We start from the raw sequence: 21,079 nt of genomic DNA, 5'->3' as shown, positions 1-21,079 counted from the left end.
ATTGGGAGAATTTTAGCTAAGTATGGTTCATCTGCAAAGGAGACCGTTTATGCAACACTAGTGCGAGCCATTCTTCAGTAGCGTTAGAGTGTTTGGGATCCTCACCAGGTCGGATTGAAAGAAGATATCGAAGGATTTCACAGGCCCACTGCCAGATTTGCTATCGGTATGTTCGATCAGCATGCGAGGATTACAGAGATGCTTCGTGAACTCAAATTAAAATCCCTGGATGGAAGACGACGTTCTTTCTGCGAAAAACTAATGACAAAATTTACCGAACCAGCGTTTGCAGTGGAATTCAGAACCATTCTACTGCCGCCAACGTACCCAGTTCGACTGAGGACCGCTAAGACAAGATAAAAGAAATAGGGGCTCGTACACAGGAATAGAGACACTAAGTTTTTTCCTTGCTCTATTTGCTAGTGGAATGGCGAAGGGAATGGCTGCGTTTTAGAAGGTACCCTCCGCCATACACCGTATGATGGCTACGGAGTATGCATGTAGGTATAGATCGGTAGTAGAGCAAACTAATCAGCTCAGATTCTCTTGCTCGACGGCAGTACAGTAACTGGCTACAGCAGTCTGTGCATGCTGGATAGGCTCATCCTCAAACACTTTTTCTAACGTTGAAAACACCGTCATAATATTGTCAGACGTATTAGCTAACCGTGCCCTGCATAAAATTACCCTAGGTATAATTAGTTCCGTGGGGAAATAAGCATGTCACATCGCAATCTGAAGTTACGGAATGGTGTAAATGTGTGTCAGTAATTGGTGCAACCCCAACCGCACACAACGCTTTTATTATCACATTACGCAGAGGTTCTTGGCGTAAGTGATTAAGGTTTCCATGTCTCCAACGTCGATTGTTTCTCGGTAAGTGCAGCTGTGCGTCGTAAGAGAAGAAAGCGTATCATCAATCTTGCCACCATCCACGGTCTACGGAAGTCAATTATAGTACTGAGTCCGAAAAACAGTATCTGGATGCGCTACCATTGCTTTGACAGAATTCAGACTAGTCTGTGCAGTGCACACCTGTGAGCAGACACTAGCGACACCAGTCTATAAAGTGTTAAGTGGCACTGTGATCATTTCTGGTAAAATCGCGCATGGGAGGCATAGTTATATATATGCTGCTTATCACACACTTTAACTGTGTAGTTGAACAGAGGCTTCCATTAGTACCTAATGGAAAAGCTACAAAACGTGAAAGGTTGCCGTTCCGCTTATTGTCAAAAAATACCCCACCCATTCTCGTAACGGAGCGTATTTACTAACAGTAAACAAGATCTGTCAGAAAAAGAGAGACTTCCAGTTTAGGAAAGCACAGTTAATGAGGAAGTCAACAAATTTTGCTCACTTATTCCGTAGATGAATCCTACTGAAACAAGTGCCCTGGTTCGAGACTGGACTTTACGTCTAACGCTCCCTAGGCTGAGCCTGTGGTGGGAGCGCTGTGCGGAAAACTTTGTGATGACTAATTTCCAAAAACAGTGCTTTAATCCATTTTTCCAATTGGAAGCCTAGAACCCAACATACAAAGTTTTATAACAAATTTTGTACAATTTTACTGCAGCACAAAATACGATTTGACGTATTGATGGAATAAAAAAGAAAAGAATTTTCGTTTGGGACTTACGTTCCTTACTGCGTTTACAACCTGTATTGTTACGGTCATAGCTTTAGTTCACTGTTCCGTTGTTGTTCACCTACGAAGATTGGTACAGCAGCCACGGTATTTCGCTACAACCATGTCTACAACGGTCGTAATTCAGTAATACGGATGTTGACAAGTTTTTGGGGTTGTTTCCATTGGTAGTAAAGTAGTTACTACAACCAAAAATATTTTCTGTAAAAAATACAATCGTATCAAAAACGGTGTTCTTTAAATTTTGGATTTACCGTTAAAACGCTCAGCGCGACCGCTTTACTTTGCTTCGACGCCGTAAGTCAGCAAGCCTATCATATACTATGGACTTCAGGTATCTTTCAAGTTCCTCACAGTGTTTTGTGAACGAATGAAGTTATGTGAAAATGGTTTTCGCCAACTTGAACATGCCAAGAATCTGTGCGGTCGACAGGAAGTATGAGAGTTCTGGTTTGGGTGTAATTGGGTAAATCAGAAATCGAACTTACTTTAAACCCCCCAAATTCCGTTAATCATCATTCTCCAAGTCTTTGCGACTTTGGGAACTGAAATGCCAGTGGAAATTTTACGCGAAGAGTGTGGTTTGGTATGTAAATGCTGACATAACGCGTATTAGATGTCCGCCGAAAAATGCAGTTGTCACGACTGTAGTATGGTCTTCACCTCACGATCAAAACAAAAAAATATTTTTTCTACTTTAAACTTCCATGACGCGTGCACATGGGTTGCAGTTTGTATAGACAGAGCGTGAATGTGGCTCTGCCCTAGTTTCGCAAGAAGAAGAGACCGAAGACGAGCTATCAGGGCTGCGGTATTGACACGTGCTCCCATCCCCCGCCGCCGTCACTAGGCACTGGAGGAGCTTATGTAACCAGAGGCAGCGTCGCGCTAGGAGAGGTTCCGCGGAGCGGAGCGCAGGAGCAGGCAGAAAGAGCCTAGCACCTGCGGCGGTCTGACGTCAGTGACTGCGGCGCTGTTGACGCGGGCAGCTTCGGTTACTAATTTTAATTGCCGCTCCAGTTTCCCGCGCGTGGTCGCCGCCTCTAAACGGCTCTCATTAAGCGGAATGCTGCTCGCATTTCGCCGTGCACACAGAGGCATCAATTAACGGATGGAGGCAGACTCCAACACGCTACACGTGCAACGGGACGGTCATCTATTTAAAACAAAACCAACGGTGTTCACAAAATTGTACCCTGAAAGTCGACATAGCACTACAGATATTATTATTATTATTATTATTATTATTATGCGCGTCTCTCAGATTCCTTTGCCCTCTCTTCCTTTACGATGGTATTTTCATTAATGTGTATCTTCATGTTTATCAGTGATGGCTAAATTCAAGGAACCAACAAGTCGCTGATCTTGCAGTCTTAATGTTACTTCTAAGTGAAGTGCTTCATTACAAAGGTGTGTGTGTGTGTGTGTGTGTGTGTGTGTGTGTGTGTGTGTGTGTGTGTTTGTGTGTGTTTTTCCCCTGTTCTTACGAAGTAACCAGAACTGGGAAAACAGCTAACAAGCGGACCAAACTAACTTCCCCTCACCGATTTGATTCATATCTATAGGCCGTATGGAGAACGACAAGGACTTAGACATACATGAACAGTAAGACAACTCTCAACCGTTTTCGATGAAAGCGAGTTCGAACATTTTAGGAGTATGGCCGCTAGAAATCATGGATTCCGCAGCCACGCTAGTAAGGGCTTTGTTTCATAAGCATGTCATAAGCATGAAGTCTGTGGATCGAATCTTGCTTCCGCTACTCATTTTATTTCATTCCCATGTAATTCTACCAGCATGTATACGCCGCGTAATTGTGTGATGATGAGCACCGCTTACGAATGTAACTTAAAATTGTTTTGCAACAGACACATGGAAAAAACCATGCATATGCAAACATTCGGCGTTCATTGTAAGTGCTGTATATCGAAATCATTGTCCCCCTTGTTTCTGTGTTAGTATCATCCTGATTCGTACGGTACTCTATACATTACACACAATTTCCACTCCGGTACATAACATAAATAAAATGACTATATGATATGATTGATAGTTGTGTCCATTTTCCCCCTTTTCAGGATGGAGATTATGAAAGTAATAGATGTATCATTAAATAAACACAGTCTGAACAGTCATAAAAAGTTATGTGGAAGGAAACGAAAGAAGTGCAGGCAGGAAAATTCGACCCATGGACCTCGCGCTCCTGAAACTAATCGCTTCATATGCTCGGCAAGGTACTTCTCGAGTAGCATGACGACACAAAATACATTAATTCGCGTAAAATTTACACACTCAATTTTCTCGAAATGGGTAAGAGTTGCGTTTTCCTGTCCACATGTGTTGAAGTTCACATTATGTCAATATGAATTAAATCGGTGATGGGAAGTTGGTGCGGTCCCCTTTTAAGCTAAAAGGAGTACCAGAATAGGATGCCGCCAACTTCGGTTACAAGTTCGTTGACTGGTACTCAGTATTATTTTGTTCTCTGAGCCATGGCAATGTCCTTCATAGCAACGTCGATACTTCGTAATGTCGCGATAGCTGTCGAATGGGAGGCGTTGACATTATTACATCAGCGCTACGTACCAGACGGGGAAATCAGGCGGCGGCTTCTAATTCCTCGTCTTGCACACACTGGCCCTTCCTAAATTTCGAGCCTTCCTACATCGCCTTTGAAGAGTGTATTTGGCCATCCGGTGATCCCTCCTTTGCTTGTCGGAGACGCTGCCTGACTTAACGGTCTCTGGGCGAGTACGTAGAATTCTAGTTGCTTCCACTATTCTCACTGTGGACTAGGCGAAAGAGTGTGTACTGTACTGTATTGTAATTCCGCTATACGTTTACGTGTAAAATATCTGACGTTATCTGATGTGTGTTTCAAAAAGATTATCTCTGGTGCAGGGGCCAACCTTACAAAAATCGGTTAACCTACCCCAGATTTATATGAAGTGTTCACTTATCAGTAGACTCGGTAACTCATTATTTGATGGCAAAGCTCTTTTCCTGAACTCCGGTGCTGATTTTGTTGGTATTATATGTATTATATGTAGGGTTATCTACATAGTATTTCAGTTTCGAAGGTGAAATATTTCCGTTACTCCGCATGTCATCGGCAGTACAATGTGAATCCATGTAACACATGAGCTACGGTCTGTCCGGAATCTCGAAATTTATGCAATTCAGCAGAAAGTGGAATTAAGAACACGTAACAGTTCCCCATTATAGGTTGCCCTAACCGCCTGATGGTTTCATTGTGATTTGCATAATGGTAAAAGAAAATGAAAAAATCAGAAAATATACGAAGAACATTGTGAGGAAGGCATCAGGAAACAGAAGAACAGAAAAAAAATCAAACAAGTAACACACAAGTACACAAGCAAGTACGAAAAAATTGCATGCGCAATTACGAAGAGATTAATACTCGGTGGACACATCCAACGAATGAGTCCTGGTAGACTCACAAGGAAAAATGCACAGTGTTTTTAAACATTAAAAGGAAAATCCAACCTGCTTAGGAAAGTGCATGAAGACGCACAAGAAAATGACGTAAATAAGAAAATGAAGACGGTACAAAAGACAGAAAAAATTAAGAAGTGCGAAAACAAAACGATTCCAGAAAGATTAGGAAGAAGAGGGACAGCATAAGAAATTAAAGAAAAATGAACTGCTCGAGTACTGTGAAAACACAAAGCTAACTTCGTGGCTTAACCATTGTCGTTAGCTGGTCTGTAACGAAAGAGGAACAGTAACGAACTCCTGGTAAGTGGCAGCATAATACCGACGTGTTATTAAGCCGAAGATGGGGCACAGCTGATAGCTATGTTTATCTGTGAGGCAGTCAGGTAGTAACAAATCTCCCATTACTAGCGCAGGGATTGCACTTGTTTTGTTATCGACAATAGTGTGGGATCCTTAATGAAACAACTTGATGAACACAAAAGTGATGAACTGGAGTGAGGGAAGCCAATTTTTTCCCCCTCTTGTTTTTCTGATCACTAGGTGAATCGCCTGAGTCGCTCATCGTCTGGAAATATGAAAGACGGCAGCTAGTGTTACAGCGTGCTGTTTTCTACTTTGGAAAGTGCGCTTTCGCAGCAAATTATTACAGTAAGTCCCCTTCATGTACTGCTTCAGAACTGCATACAACGGTGAAGCAAAGAATTATTATTACGCGGCTGAATCTTGTGAAGTAGTCTTAATGCTTACCAACTTTAGAAAAGCGTATTTTGCCGGTTTTGTTACCGAAGAAATATCAGTTCTTTCCCGAAGGCACCGCTACCACGAATCAAGCAACTGGACGCCTATCGCGAAATGCACAGGAAACAGATAGCCAGAACAATTTACAAAAATATTTCGTTACTGGAAATAACTCGCAAAGTAGCCTGTTACTGGAACACATTCTTCATGGCCTCCGTGTATTAAACGAGGTCTGTTCTACAAACACAAACATTTTTGTTGACGCCGCATGTGCTGACAAGAAAAGGCATCAGTTATTTTGTTGAGTTGTCTGCCCTTGAAACGAAAACTATTCGAGTATTGTTTGGTTAGAAATTGTGATGGACTGCGGCTGAAAAAAAAAAAAAAGACCGATCTTTCACGAGCCATTTTCTTCCTTCAAGATTACGCGAGCACGTTCCATTCACTACTAAATAAACGATGCAATTATGCATAAGATATTGCGTACAGACGTGTTATGTTCCGAGACCATACAGTAGCTACGACTGCTATGTACGCGGGAAATGTGTCTTCTGATTTTACTGTCTACGAACCGGCACTTTTTCTCCCAAATGTGAATTGGCCCCCACAAGAACGCTGGCCAACTAAAGTACCTAACGGCCTACTGAAACATCGCCTGATGTTCACGATAGAGGAAGCTGCCGAAACCTCGAGGCGACGAATCTGACTAGCCATGAACTAGGCGAAGTATTTATTCAAAAACCTCGTCGCAGAGAGCTAAGCTGTCATACTTCAAACCAAGACTACGCTTACCTATTGCTATTATTGCTCAGTAGTTCTACTACTTAAAGCTCTCTAATAATATTTTAGAATGCAGCACCCCTTCTTCGAAAAATTTTCATACAATGAACATTTGTATGTGAGAGAGAAATAATATTGGACCTCCATGCATTCTTTCGTTTTATTTGTTTAGAATTATAGACAGAATATGTAGCGCCAATAAACCTTTAACAAGATTCATCACCCAAGTCAATAAATCAGTTTACCATCTGCTCGGTGATCAATGGACGTAACCTACGATAAACGGTAACTGTTACTCAGTGAGCTCTCATTACTTTAATACTCACGAAGTAGCTGCCGGTAGATGCAGCACTGCAGTATAAAATGTTGCGAGCTTTCTATTGAACTATTATCTCAGGACTGCTGAGTAATGAGTACTGGATCTCATCCGTAGTTTAAACACTACAGAATTTGTGACGTATCACATGTGTAGCTTTATCTGCTTTAACCACACGACTGCTTTCCCATGTCTGAAGTCCGCGCCACAGTAGCTCGTATGTAAGAAGCAAAGGGAACACTTTCGGCAGATGATACCGAACAAACAGATTGTGCAAAATGAAACAACGACGAATAGCCGAACGCGAATTTCAGTTGTGTCTCAGAACTTGGCTGTGATTGCTAGCAAATCGCCACAACCTTTACTCTGCCGAAAGATTGACGTAACGCAGATTACATGGTTTCGTCTACTATCGGTGAAAAATCAAACGGTTCTGCTGCTTTAAGAGTTACCATCCTATTCATCATCATATCCTGGACCTAATAGGCTCTGCATGTTACACCTGCTTACAGAATTTAGTTCCACTCCTTCCATCCGGTTTTCAGTCCCCGTGTTTCTTCTTGCTATTAGTTTGTGTTTCTGTAACTTATTTTTTGCTGATTTGCTCAGCCTCCTTATGATTATTGTGCTCTTCGCATTTCTTTCTGCATCATTCTATTTCATCATTTGGAGACATAATCCTAATTAAGCCCTTATTTGTATATTTAAATTTCTATCTTGCCTGTGTATCCTCCTACTTGTCCGTACTCTTGATTCGTAGTACGTCCTGTTTCGTTGCCATCCAAGCCTCGCTTCCATATAAGGGGGCAGACAAGTGAAAACGGGACACATGAAAAAAAAGCGAGTAAACTGGTCATTATTTCAAATGTAATCGCCGTAACTGTTACCGGTAATACGTTTATGCGACTATGAGACAGGACGGTTAATACCTTTATGGAAGAATGTTTACGGTTGCCTACGAAACCATGAGTGTAGCCACGAATGTCTTTCTTCAGGGCTCCAAGGTTATCTAAACTGCATGAGGAGCGATCGCAACAACATAGAGGATGTTTGAGGACTCTACAGCGAAACTTCTTCAGGGTATTCGAAACAACCTTGGCAACACGTGGATCCTTTACACGTCGTCCATGCAATCCCAATCTCTATGCATGCGATTTCCATATTTTTGGAGCCCTGAAGAGAAACATTGGTGGCCGTCGATTTGCTTCGGACGAAGAGGAGTACGCCTGGGTATAATCATGGTTACGTAGGCCCCGCACATATTTTTCCATGAAGGAACTGACCGTCCTGTCTCATAGTGGGATAAATGTATTAACAGTTACGGCGATTACTTTTGAAATACTAAACAGTTTACTTACAATTTTCCCATCTGACTCTTTCTCGTCAGCCAACCCATATACATTAGATCTGGAAGTGACAGTGTTTACAGCGCCTCCATGCTCAATGAGAACAACAGCAAGTGGAAACATTTGCAGAAGACGCTTATTCGTCTCGCAAACCTGCCTGCTAATGATTATTAGGTACTAGGAGAACTGATAGAATAGAGGGGATGCCACCCGCTTTCCTCAGGCACTGCTTTCCCTTATGTGTTTAAAGGTGAGAGGGACTGTGGGTTTTATTCTACTAGTATTCATTTACTGTGATAGACTTTCCAGCTTTTTCGGCAAGTGGCACACATCTGCACTGTAATAATTCTAACGAAATAAGGAAGTATAGTAGTTCAAATACGGTCGAACCGACTAATACCCAGTTCTTTCGTCCATCAAAGCACAAGACAATTCTCAACAGACCGAAAGAACGCTGGAACACCCTTTAATAACAGTGAAATATATATTTAAGTGCAGCTCCATGTTTTTGAACCGTGGACTTGCGTACACGTGACGTGACTGCTGATGGTACCCAAAAATTCATCTTCAGTTGAATCAATGTGCAGCGGTTAACTGTATCACAGGGATTGTGCAAGCACGAAATTTAATTCTACGCAGCAAAATGGGAAAGACTAACAAGTAGAAACCAATAAATACGGGCGTTTCGAGAGAACTGTGCTTATTTTAGACGGTGGTAGTGGCCTATAGACTAATTCGAATAACAAAATCCGTAACATGCGTACAATTTTTAGTCTTTACAGAGATACAGCTGCTAGACTGTACCCCTCAAATACTTACAGAAGGCGTAAAGCTGAAGGTCAACGATCCAATTCAAAATTTGGTTTCATAATTGCCACCTCTGACCTCAATGCATCTTCCGAAACATCTGACATCACTTTTAGCTCTTCCGAGGGCAACACTATATGTAATTCGAAGCATCAGTTCATCACTTGTGTTCACTTCCTCGTTGCAGAGTTCGCCTTTCAACTATTGCCGACAGACAAAAATCTGAAGGGAACGTGGATTATACGCACTGAGCCCTGTACAAGTGTTACCACAATTTAAGTAATACAGATGCCTTGTTGCCAATAAACGGAATACTACGAACAGTGTTCCTAGCACATAACAGTGTTTCAGAAGAACCATTTACCCACAGGTCGGTTACACAAAGTGAAAAATCGAATTTTAAGGTAAGCGCTACCTAAACACCACTGTCAAAGTACATCAGTATCGAACGATAACTGATTCAACCTCTATTTCCGGAGAAGTGACTTAACAATGCACTGCACTGTCTGTAATACCAGATCAGGTCATAGGCGTCTGAAGTTCTAAGCTCACTTGGGATGGAGAGCCTAGCACCCAGATCAACATCATTCAACGTCACCACAGAGAAAACAACGAATGCTAGTGGATAGAAGTACCTTTGAAAGATCTAAAGAAAAGAGATAAGCAACGAAGATTTATTACAACATCCTAATATGTCACCAACAGGTGCTCCAGAATAAGTATGAAATGGATGTAGAAAAAGAAAAGCACTAGAATGAAAGAATATTTATCTGAGAAGAAATCTCACCAGCATTAACAAGAAGCCACTGTACGCCTAATAGAAAATACAAAAAGGAGAAGGTTCTTACGTGACTAAATTTTTCAGTTGCCTAGTCGCAGATATTTTTCCTACAAATTATTTCCAACGGTCAAAACTTATGTGTTTCATATTGTTGTCGGCAGCAATATTGCTTAAATAAATATTGCCAGAATGACATGAATCAGAGTTGCCGAGACTGAAGTTGACGAACACGATAACAGCCCGACACGAACTAAAATCCATCGTGCCACCGGACCGTGCGTTGCACGCTATTTGAATTCCGATGTCAAATTCAGAGTCAGGAGTGCCAATGCACCCGCCGTTGCCATGCCTCTGCTTCAAAGAGAGCTGCATCGAAGGGCGGTGGACTTTACGTTAATGCCGTCTGTCTGAGCTAGGGTTTTAGAAACCGAGAGTTTGTTTTACATGGGTACTGTGTTTCAATGCATTAAATTCTAAACTGAAAGTGTGATTATATATATATATGTGCGTGTGTGCGTGCGTGCGTGCGCATGTGTACGTGTACGTGCCATGCGTGTGTGTAGTTTGTTGCCTATGGAAGCTCATCCGAAGTGGATAAAGATTTATCAAGAGTTCGTTCATCTGTGTTCCACAGTTCAACAAATATGTTGCTAAATTAATGCGTGGCCGCCCTCTTAAAAATTAAATACATGAGGAAATCCTGAAACTGTACACACAGATGAGAAGATCATGAAAGAGCATACTATTCTATAGGATAAATGCCAATTAAATGCGAAATGGTGATGTCATATCCAAACAAAGGTATTTACATTTTACCTGAAGAATTAAGCGTTTGAAGGATCGCATTTGACACTGGCCAAAACCAAATGCAAAACCAAATTCGTCAGCAGTTTAGATGCCTTGCCAAAACTTCACAACAGAAATGAACAGGAATCAAGGTAGTGGGCGGAAGCCTGTTTCAATCTCCGTAAAGATGTTTCCGGGGTGCAAAAGAAATTGTTATTCGATTAGTTGGTAAAGAACAAAACACTAACTGGTGGACTCAACCGCAATCTTCCGAACCCACTGAATGAAGAAGTAAGAGAGTACAAGACTAAATTCATCTTTTATCAGGAGTATACACAAAAGTGTTTCGGCGATGTGAAAATCTAATGCCTCTGATATATGGATTGTTAAAACATCCAACACACTCGTCACATTTGGCGTCATTTGAATAAAATCATCAGATGTGACGAGCAAACAATTCCGGTATGAACGGCCTTGTTAAAAGAGTGTGGAGGAGCTAACAGACGTTAACGACACTATCTTACCATTCGGATTGCAAACTGCCCCCTAAGCGAAACAACCAGGAATGAAGAACGGCATGGGGAAGCAAGAAGGCAATGGAACAACCAATTAAGGACACATAATGTGAATCTGCAACAAACGTGGCCTGTAATTGGAAAGGTGTCATGAAAATGTGTCTACTGCCAAAACTTTCGGATTTCAGGAAAAGGACTGTCGAGTTTAGTGGCATTCAAATTTAAGTCAATTTTCTTACACCTGTATCTTTTTTTATTTTGATAGTTTCGTATCGGCGCAGAGACCAGAGGGTGCTAGACACGACTTATAGACGCCCCCTTGATGGAACTGCATTTACGGTTCTCACAGCATTCCATTCCTGAAGATCGAACAATGTGTCTTGAAATCTAAAGCATATGAACGAGATATATATATCAGAATAAAAAGTAGAACTGTTAGGAAACTGGCATTACTGGAATAAATAAATAACTGGTGAAAATGCTATAGATATTCGGTAAATAGACGGTTAAACCTAAGTTCAGTGTCACGATTATCATCACTATAATCTACACTAAGCCAATGCCACTAACTGAAGTTGAAGTACCTATACCAACGTCACAAACAAAATATGATGAAATGGAATACTGAATGTTGGCATAAATGAGACTAACGATAAACGGATCACAATGGTAAGTGACCACACCACACCACACCACACCACACCACACCACACCACACCACACCACACCACACCACACCAAAACCAGTCTGCTAATATTAAACGCAGGTTTTTATCCAACGACGAGACTATAGTAGCCGCATTCTGAAGATCCTCCGGAATAGCACTTTTGAATATGATGCCTTCTCGCCGGGAAAGCTATAAGCGTTTCGAAGCAGTAAATCAATAACTACACGCTGCCGAAACTTTATATTGCTCCACATATGGGAAACTTTGCTATTTGTGACCCCTCCGAGTTATCGAAAGTGGCTTTCCGTGCATTCGCGTTAATTTCCGCAACGTGGAAAAATGTATGTATGTGCTGCGTTACTTCCAGGTCAGTCTATCGTTCTGTGTCAATGATGGCTTCATCGGGAATTCATTAAGCAAGCGCGGAATTGCCAATTTCCGTCAACAGCCACATTACTGACACCCAAGAATGGAACTGTGCTGAACCGCAAAGCTTTTTCAGTCGGGGCTCTTTAGCCAAATCCGAATAACCGCTGTTTTCACTGCATAACTCAAACTCCCATCTCAGGCCGTGTAGTGAAGTTCTGACAGCACTCAACTCTATGGTAAGATATTCATACGTAGTAGTAGTAGTAGTAGTAGTAGTAGTAGTAGGAGGAGGAGGAGGAGGAGATATAGGTGAAATTTCGCATAAAACCACTGTAGTCCTGAGTCTAGTTCGCGTTGCATCCAGAACTTGACGTGGCATGAGCAGTGAAGTACCAATTATCATAGCAACGTAAGTGATGTGTACTCACCTTCTGAACGCGTTCTTTGTAGCTCTCCGACCTGTTGATGGTCGTGTTGGACGGTTTCCGGGGAGCATGTTGCGTGCTGAAACAGACAAAGCGAATCTTTAGGGTAATGTCGACATTGAGGTTGATAGCTGCAAATGCTGCCAATTTTAAAATTTTTGAAAAACAATTTTACATAAATTAGCGACAACACACATCTTTTCTCGCAAGAGTTTCTTACCTCAGAATTAGTATTTAATACCATCGTTATATTCTTTTACTTTTCTGGGGAACTGTTTTCCATATTATTCCTGACACTTTCACAAAGCTATCAGCTTTCCTTGGATGATTACTTGTCTACTTATTATTTCTATTTTGGTATTATACTCCCAAAGAACTTTAAATTTCCGGCTGTTTTTCACCCTGTGTCATATTTACTGAAGGCCTGTTCTTTTATCTGGTGTGACCACCAGCTGATACTTTTCATATTCTTGCAGAACTACTTCCCAAATAGTATGTGAGTGTACACTAGAAAATCATAACAAAGTTGAAATTGGGCAACAGAGGCGAAACAAGATGTGTGTACCAGCCAGTGTATCACGTGGAACTCGAGTTAATTCGTAGTCTTAACGCACGGACTTCATGAAACTGAACAAGGTAACTGTAAGGTGTTAATAGGGGCGGTTATGGTCAGATCGTGATGCTTCCAACTGTTTCCCTGAATGTACCAGATCTTCATGGCAACAGAGTGTGCAGCGCCACTTGCTGTCGAAGTCAACAGAAACGAGTAGCTTCTCTTGCAGAAATTTCTTTGTCTGGCTGGTGAACAGTTCTGAGCGATGACAACACAAGAGGGGTAGTCCTCGATTTACTTATCACCTCAAAAAATGAAATTACGTAACGTTTCGTTTGTCTGCGGTCCTCGAATACATTGAAATGGTCGCGCCACAGTACGGGAGCACACTGCTAGAGCAGCCAAAAGAAAATAGCTCAGCCTATCTTCCCTTCAACATTGAGCTGCGCCAAATCGTTTTGGCTCCTCTAGCGGTGTGCTTTCGTACTGTGGCACGACCGCTTCGATGTGTACCAGGACTGGAGAGACACAACTACAAACGAACATAAAATTCATCATGGAAGTTTACTTTTGAAAGTGATAATTAAAGCTTGATACCACTGTCCGCCGCAGTAATGGTGCTGACAGTGTTTCACTTAGACGTGGTACTCACTTGGCGCTGCTGGAGCTGGGCAGCCCTGCAGGGAGGCTCCTCTTCCGGTGGAACATGGACACCGCTGAAGAAGGCATCTCAGCCTCCGCCGCCCTCGCACATCGTCGCTTCCCGACCCTTCCTGCCTAAGCACACAAGCTTTAGCACACGACTACACGCTGCTCCGTGTGCCGAGGGAAACGTGCTCCAGTCGCCTCCAAAAGCGACACGAAAGTAATCGAAATTTGACTAAATGCAACTCCTAATCGCCCGATGAGCCAAATGTATCGGTACAGTCCGATCGTTGTGGGTAAAGTCGATTTCCATTTGAAAACTGACACATTCATGGCTTAGATCAATCGTCATCATGGGAGTGATTTCCGACGTAGTCGCTTCAGGGCACACCTGGTTTGATTTTCTTTCTCCTTGCTATTCATATTGTATCTTAAGGACACAACGAAGTAATTCGTACTGTGTTACTCTCGCGCTAACTGCGTCCAACATCTTTAAGCTGATAAAACTCGTCCTTACATATGTTTAAACCTAATTGCCCCCTCCTTCCCCCACGTAACTCAAGCTATCAATACAAACACTGGAGTTACGCTGAAAACATAAATTCTCCGGAAGAAAGAGCATGATTTATTTCTATATCTTAATACAAACACCACCCAGCATTTTTATAGACCCTGTGTAATACGAACTACACACTTGCAATGTCAAATGGTACACTTACTACTAACTCAACCCCGCCAAACTAATGAATACAAGCATTGGCTTGCAGATTAGCGCGTAAAGATGAATTACGGTAGGGAGCCCCTTGTATCCGTGTATCGTGTCTTCTGAGATTGAGGCATTCGTTTAACTTAACGGAATCGCATATGGTATCCGGAGTATGGCGCAAAAGCTAGACCCTTAGTAACAGACCCTGGCACGTTGTGATCCTCGTGTTATGTAAATTTTAATGACCTAAGTTCCGTGTTACGAATTTCTGTTCTCTATTTATATCAGCTCAACCGTCCCAAAATGGTTTTCAGTGTCTTTACGCTAAGAATTAGATTTTTTTTGTACAACAGTTGTGAGAGCGTTGAGTGAGCAGACTCCATAGTATTTAGCATCCGAGCAATAGCACAAATTTATCTTTTAATTTCAAATTAAATCTTTCTATAAGTTTTTCCACTGTTCAAACTATACTTCTAAAGCAATATTAGAAGTTTATTGTTGGCAGACAAAGGGCTGCTCATACATTTAGGCACATGGGAAGATGGGAAGCATTTAACCCATGATGTTTCATTATCGGGTCTCTTCGGTCACTCGTTTTCCGATTTGGCTTCTATGTCTGACGTCGTTCTGTACTTTTGTTACTTTTATCGGCTGGTATGCTGTCGCACGAAGTCTGACACGTTCCAGTGTCGTAGCGCCTCTATCAACGAGCGACGAGTGTTCGTGGTCGGTTGGTTGGTTTAAAAGGGGAGGGTCATCGGTCCCTACGTTCGTGGTCTGCTTCATATAATAGCGGACTACGCTCTTAAACGCGAACTAATGACTGCCCTTTCCGTATTGTTTCCGCTTGTATGGAGATGACGCACAGAGAGGAGCGAGTGCGGATGACGCAGCAAAGTGGTTTTGGGGCGATAGTGGAGACGAAGGAGACTTCACTGAGAAGAGTAAATGGGAAGCATCTCTTCCTTTATGCGATGATATACTCACAGTGTATCTGAAGTTAGCAACGATGAAAAAAGTAATGATATGCAGCCTGTTGCATGTAAACCGAATGTCTGTCGATGTTATAGTGACACCGAGCCGAAGTTTCTGTACTCTGTGAGACATGGATTCAAGTTTCCTGAAAGTATTTGACCAACAGTTTAACACTTCATTCGCGACATAGTGCATTCATCAGGTAAAATACAGAAAATTATTCCATTAACAAGACATTCCGTAACGCACTCATGAAATGCCATTTCATAAGAAGAAATAAAGACGTTCTTGCCAAATACTGAACATAGATCTGAGTTTGAAGACGAAATTTAGTGACCAATCGAAGAACGGCAAGGCCGACCTCTATTCATCAAGGACATGTTCTCTGGTTTCCGATTTTTCCGTAAGTCGCATAACTATGTTTCTCACTCAAAATAACAGCAGCAGTAACGGGGGAGGGGACACGGGTACAAGTGGGGCCATTTTCCCCTCTAAAATCTAGGATACAGGTTTTTGCAGGACTTTACATTTCTGGAAATGATTGTGTGTGATGCTACTGAATAGCAGATTCAGCATTTCCGAGTGCAATGAGAAACAATCGTTTCACCAAACACTGTCTAACTTCGGTTTGAGTATCACGCTCTTTACGGTGAATTATACAGTTTTCTTGGAGTGGCGGTGGTTTCGGCGCGGTTTTGTAATAAAGACGGATATACAGGGTGTTTCAAAAATGACCGGTATATTTGAAACGGCAATAAAAACTAAACGAGCAGCGATAGAAATACACCGTTTGTTGCAATATGCTTGGGACAACAGTACATTTTCAGGCGGACAAACTTTCGAAATTACAGTAGTTACAATTTTCAACAACAGATGGCGCTGCAAGTGATGTGAAAGATATAGAAGACAACGCAGTCTGTGGGTGCGCCATTCTGTACGCCGTCTTTCTGCTGTAAGCGTGTGCTGTTCACAACGTGCAAGTGTGCTGTAGACAACATGGTTTATTCCTTAGAACAGAGGATTTTTCTGGTGTTGGAATTCCACCGCCTAGAACACAGTGTTGTTGCAACAAGACGAAGTTTTCAACGGAGGTTTAATGTAACCAAAGGACCGAAAAGCGATACAATAAAGGATCTGTTTGAAAAATTTCAACGGACTGGGAACGTGACGGATGAACGTACTGGAAAGGTAGGGCGACCGCGTACGGCAACCACAGAGGGCAACGCGCAGCTAGTGCAGCAGGTGATCCAACAGCGGCCTCGAGTTTCCGTCCGCCGTGTTGCAGCTGCGGTCCAAATGACGCCAACGTCCACGTATCGTCTCATGCGCCAGAGTTTACACCTCTATCCATACAAAATTCAAACGCGGCAACCCCTCAGCGCTGCTACCATTGCTGCACGAGAGACATTCGCTAACGATATAGTGCACAGGATTGATGACGGCGATATGCATGTGGGCAGCATTTGGTTTACTGACGAAGCTTATTTTTACCTGGACGGCTTCGTCAATAAACAGAACTGGCGCATATGGGGAACCGAAAAGCCCCATGTTGCAGTCCCATCGTCCCTGCATCCTCAAAAAGTACTTGTCTGGGCCGCCATTTCTTCCAAAGAAATCATTGGCCCATTTTTCAGATCCGAAACGATTACTGCATCACGCTATCTGGACATTCTTCGTGAATTTGTGGCGGTACAAACTGCCTTAGACGACACTGCGAACACCTCGTGGTTTATGCAAGATGGTGCCCGGCCACATCGCACGGCCGACGTCTTTAATTTCCTGAATGAATATTTCGATGATCGTGTCATTGCTTTGGGCTATCCGAAACATACAGGAGGCGGCGTGGATTGGCCTATCTATTCGCCAGACATGAACCCCTGTGACTTCTTTCTGTGGGGACACTTGAAAGACCAGGTGTATCGCCAGAATCCAGAAACAATTGAACAGCTGAAGCAGTACATCTCATCTGCATGTGAAGCCATTCCGCCAGACACGTTGTCAAAGGTTTCGGGTAATTTCATTCAGAGACTACGCCATATTATTGCTACGCATGGTGGATATGTGGAAAATATCGTACTATAGAGTTTCCCAGACCGCAGCGCCATCTGTTGTTGAAAATTGTAACTACTGTAATTTCGAAAGTTTGTCTGCCTGAAAATGCACTGTTGTCCCAAGCATATTGCAACAAACGGTGTATTTCTATCGCTGCTCGTTTAGTTTTTATTGCCGTTTCAAATATACCGGTCATTTTTGAAACACCCAGTAAATATTAAGTGTTGCCGGTGCAGGATTTTGTGCACGAACTGACCTCTCGATTATGTCCCATAAATGTTCGATGGGATTGATATAGAGTTATTTGGATGACCAAATCATTCGCTCAAATTGTCCAGAATGTTCTTCAAACAAATTGCGAACAACTGCAATCCAGTGATTGGCACATTGTCATCCATAACAATTCCATCGTTGTTTGAGAACATGAACTCCATGAATGGGTGCAAATGGTCTTCCTGTAGCCGAACGTAACCATTTCCAGTCAGTGATCAGTTCAGTTCGACCAGAGGATCCATTCCATTCGAACATAGCCAATACCTTTATGGAGCCACCACTAATTTGCACAGTGCCTTGTTGACAACTCGCGCTCTTAGCAACTGAAATCGGGACTCACCTGACCACACCACGGTTTTCCAGTTGTCTAGGATCCAACTGATAAGGTCACGAAGCCAGGAGAGGTACTGCATGCGATGTGCTGTTACGAAGGGGCACTCGCATCGGTAATCTGCTGCCACAGCCCATAAACGCCATATTTAGCTTTACTGTCCTGACGGATACGTTCGTCCTACGTCTGCGGTTATTTCACGCAACGCTGCTGGTCTCTTAGCAGTGACGACTCTACGCAAACATCGCTTCTCTCGGTCGCTAGTGAAGGCTGTACGCGACTTCGTTGTCTGTGGTGGCAAGTAACACCTGATATTTCGTATTCTCGGCACACACTTGACATTGTGGATCGCGGAATACTGAATTCTCTAATCATTTCCAAAATGGAATGCCCCATGCATCTAGCTCCAACTACCATTCCGCGTTCGAAGTCTGTACAAACGACAGCTCCGCCAATGAACTGCCCTTTTACACTTTGTACGCTATACTACCGCCATCTGTATACATGCATATCGCCATTCCATGACTTCTGTCATCTCAGTGTATATTTTCTTAAGTTTTCTCCGTTCCTTTTTCGAACAGCCCTAAGGTACTGAGCTACATAAATAGTCAGTTGAACGCCGAGCACGACGCGAACATGACTGCAGTACACGCGCCTAATATCCATCCCCAATTCCCTGCTGCATAATTTAATAACGGTAGTACATTACTTCACGTCTGTAGGCAAAAAAAACAGCGTGTCAAGGTTTGTTGAGACTATATTCAGTTTTACATGGCAAGGATATTGTACTAAACTCTGGGGAAGACGGCCATCCAGCACTATACGAGTTTCATTTGTACACTTCTGTACCGAAATTCCTCATTGTCTAAGAATACTCTTCTTACACTAGAAGAGAACAAGAAAAAAATGAACAAAAATACTGAGCAGATAACTATCAAAAATTTGAGATACATTAATTTTCAGCACTGTTACACACAATTCCCAGAGCACTAATCAGTTATAACAGAAGCCCCAATTTTAGCATCTTGGCCCCGTGGATAAAAAACTGCAGACCTTCATCGTAGCCGGGGATATCGCGGTAGGCACCAAAAAAATTAGACTAAATATGGCGAACGGTTGTTCCTGGTTGAAATTTACACGAAACACACTTATACATCTACAGGTGCACAAAAATTCTGCAATTCACAATGAAGTGCCTGACACAGGTTTCATTGAAGGACCTTTAAGCTAGTTCTCTACCGTCCATTGTCGAACAGCACGCGGGAAAAACGGACACTTTCCGTGCAAGCTCTGATTTCTCTTATTTTATTATGATGATCACTCCTTCCTACGTAGGTGGGCGCCAACAAAATATTTCCACATACTGAGAAAGTTAGTGACTAACATTTAATGAGAAGATCCTGCCGCAGCGAAGAAACACCTTTGTTTTAATGACTGGCACCGCAATTCGCGTACCACATCCCTGACACTCTCCCATTTAGCGATAATACCAAAGCAGCTGCTCTTCCTTGAATTTTTTCGATGCCCTCAATCCTATCTCATGCAGGTGCCATACCGCACAGCAATACTGCAGAAGAGGGCGGACAAGCGTGGTGAAACCTATCTCTCTAGCAGATCTGTAAGACTAAGTCTTCTGCCAATAAATCACAGTCTTTGTTCGCGTTCCTCACAACATTGTCTAAGTGATCGTTCCAATTTAAGTTATGTGCAGTTATAATCCCTACGTATTTAGTTGAGTTCACTGCCTTCAGATTTGTACTATTTATCTTGTAACCTAAATGTAGTGAGTTCTTTTTAGTGCTCCTGCGGATGAATTCACATTTTTCATGCGTTAGAGTCAATTACCACTTTTTGCACCATACAGATATCTTGTATAAATCATTATCAAATGCGTTTTTATCATATGATAACTTTACATGACGGTAAAGGATGACAGGACTGTCGATCTCTACCATTTGGCTCGTCTGGCTCAAAACGCGGCGTTTTGTTTGCTTTTATTTTGCCAAATTACAAGGAACTAACTCGCTGGAAGTACCATCCCCGTCGCCCGCTGGGTTCTGCTTCTGCTCACACTCATTCAATAAGACTACTGAAATGTTCAGCTGTGTGAGCAAAATCCGTGACACTTTTTTAGCTTCATATCACCACGGACGAGTGCTCGGTTTATGTCTATGACCCCGAGACAAAGGATAAAAATAAGCATGGAAACATGTGGATTTATCGCCGCCGAAAAGACGAAGATCAAACCACAATCGGCAATTTGAGTGTTTTGTGGATTGCCATGATACGTAACAGGCCTACTGTCGCACGAACATACTATCGTAACATCTTAATGAGGCTTTCTTTTTACGCTGACAACGCCCCATCTCATTCTGCACACGACACAATCGCACTCGCTGTTTCTTTGGGCTATCGAATGGTGCCTTACCACTGCTATTCTCCTTAAATGGCACCCATGCATTTCTTCGGACGAATAAATCACTGGGTCGTAGGCATTTCCATAATGACAACTAGAACGATTCCCGAAAAGCTAAAATGCAGGCTTCAACAACCACAGTCTCAGTCAATCCATGCACAAATAGAACGAGTGTGTCGCATTGTAAGATGAACACGCAGAGACGGACAAACACCGTTACCATGGTTTTCAGTACCCATCGCACAATATCATCGGCATTCCTTGAAGTTTTGTATTTGTTCTCCTTTAACTTCAGTTCCCTTCCTGCATTTCTTCATTCACGGAAAGAGAAAATGGCCTCTGGCAACCATTTCACGAGAATAGACGGGGCAAAATTTGAAAGACCATGTGGTACTACGTTCTGTGCAGAATGAGCTGGGTGGTCGTCATGCAGCAGGTGCATTCAAGGACGGCCAAATTCGAGAGAATTTAACATCAACGAAACAAAGCA

The 21,079-nt window shown here is 42.5% G+C and overlaps 1 protein-coding gene across 5 annotated transcripts in view; it reads right to left on the bottom strand.

Moving 5' to 3' along the window:
* LOC126162235 (rho guanine nucleotide exchange factor 12) overlaps positions 1-21,079 on the bottom strand; it is a 1,164,938-nt gene that overhangs the window by 315,296 nt on the left and 828,563 nt on the right. For all 5 annotated transcript variants that reach the window (XM_049918604.1, XM_049918605.1, XM_049918607.1 and 2 more), the window contains one exon: positions 12,642-12,717. In XM_049918604.1, the coding sequence (XP_049774561.1) occupies positions 12,642-12,717 (76 nt within the window). The remainder of the gene's footprint in view (positions 1-12,641; positions 12,718-21,079) is intronic.

Source organism: Schistocerca cancellata, chromosome 2 (assembly GCF_023864275.1).
Source record: "Schistocerca cancellata isolate TAMUIC-IGC-003103 chromosome 2, iqSchCanc2.1, whole genome shotgun sequence".
Classification (NCBI taxonomy): Eukaryota; Metazoa; Arthropoda; class Insecta; order Orthoptera; family Acrididae; genus Schistocerca; species Schistocerca cancellata.
The sequence above is the reverse complement of the archived record's forward strand: the minus strand, read 5'-3'. Positions and strand labels throughout refer to the sequence as shown.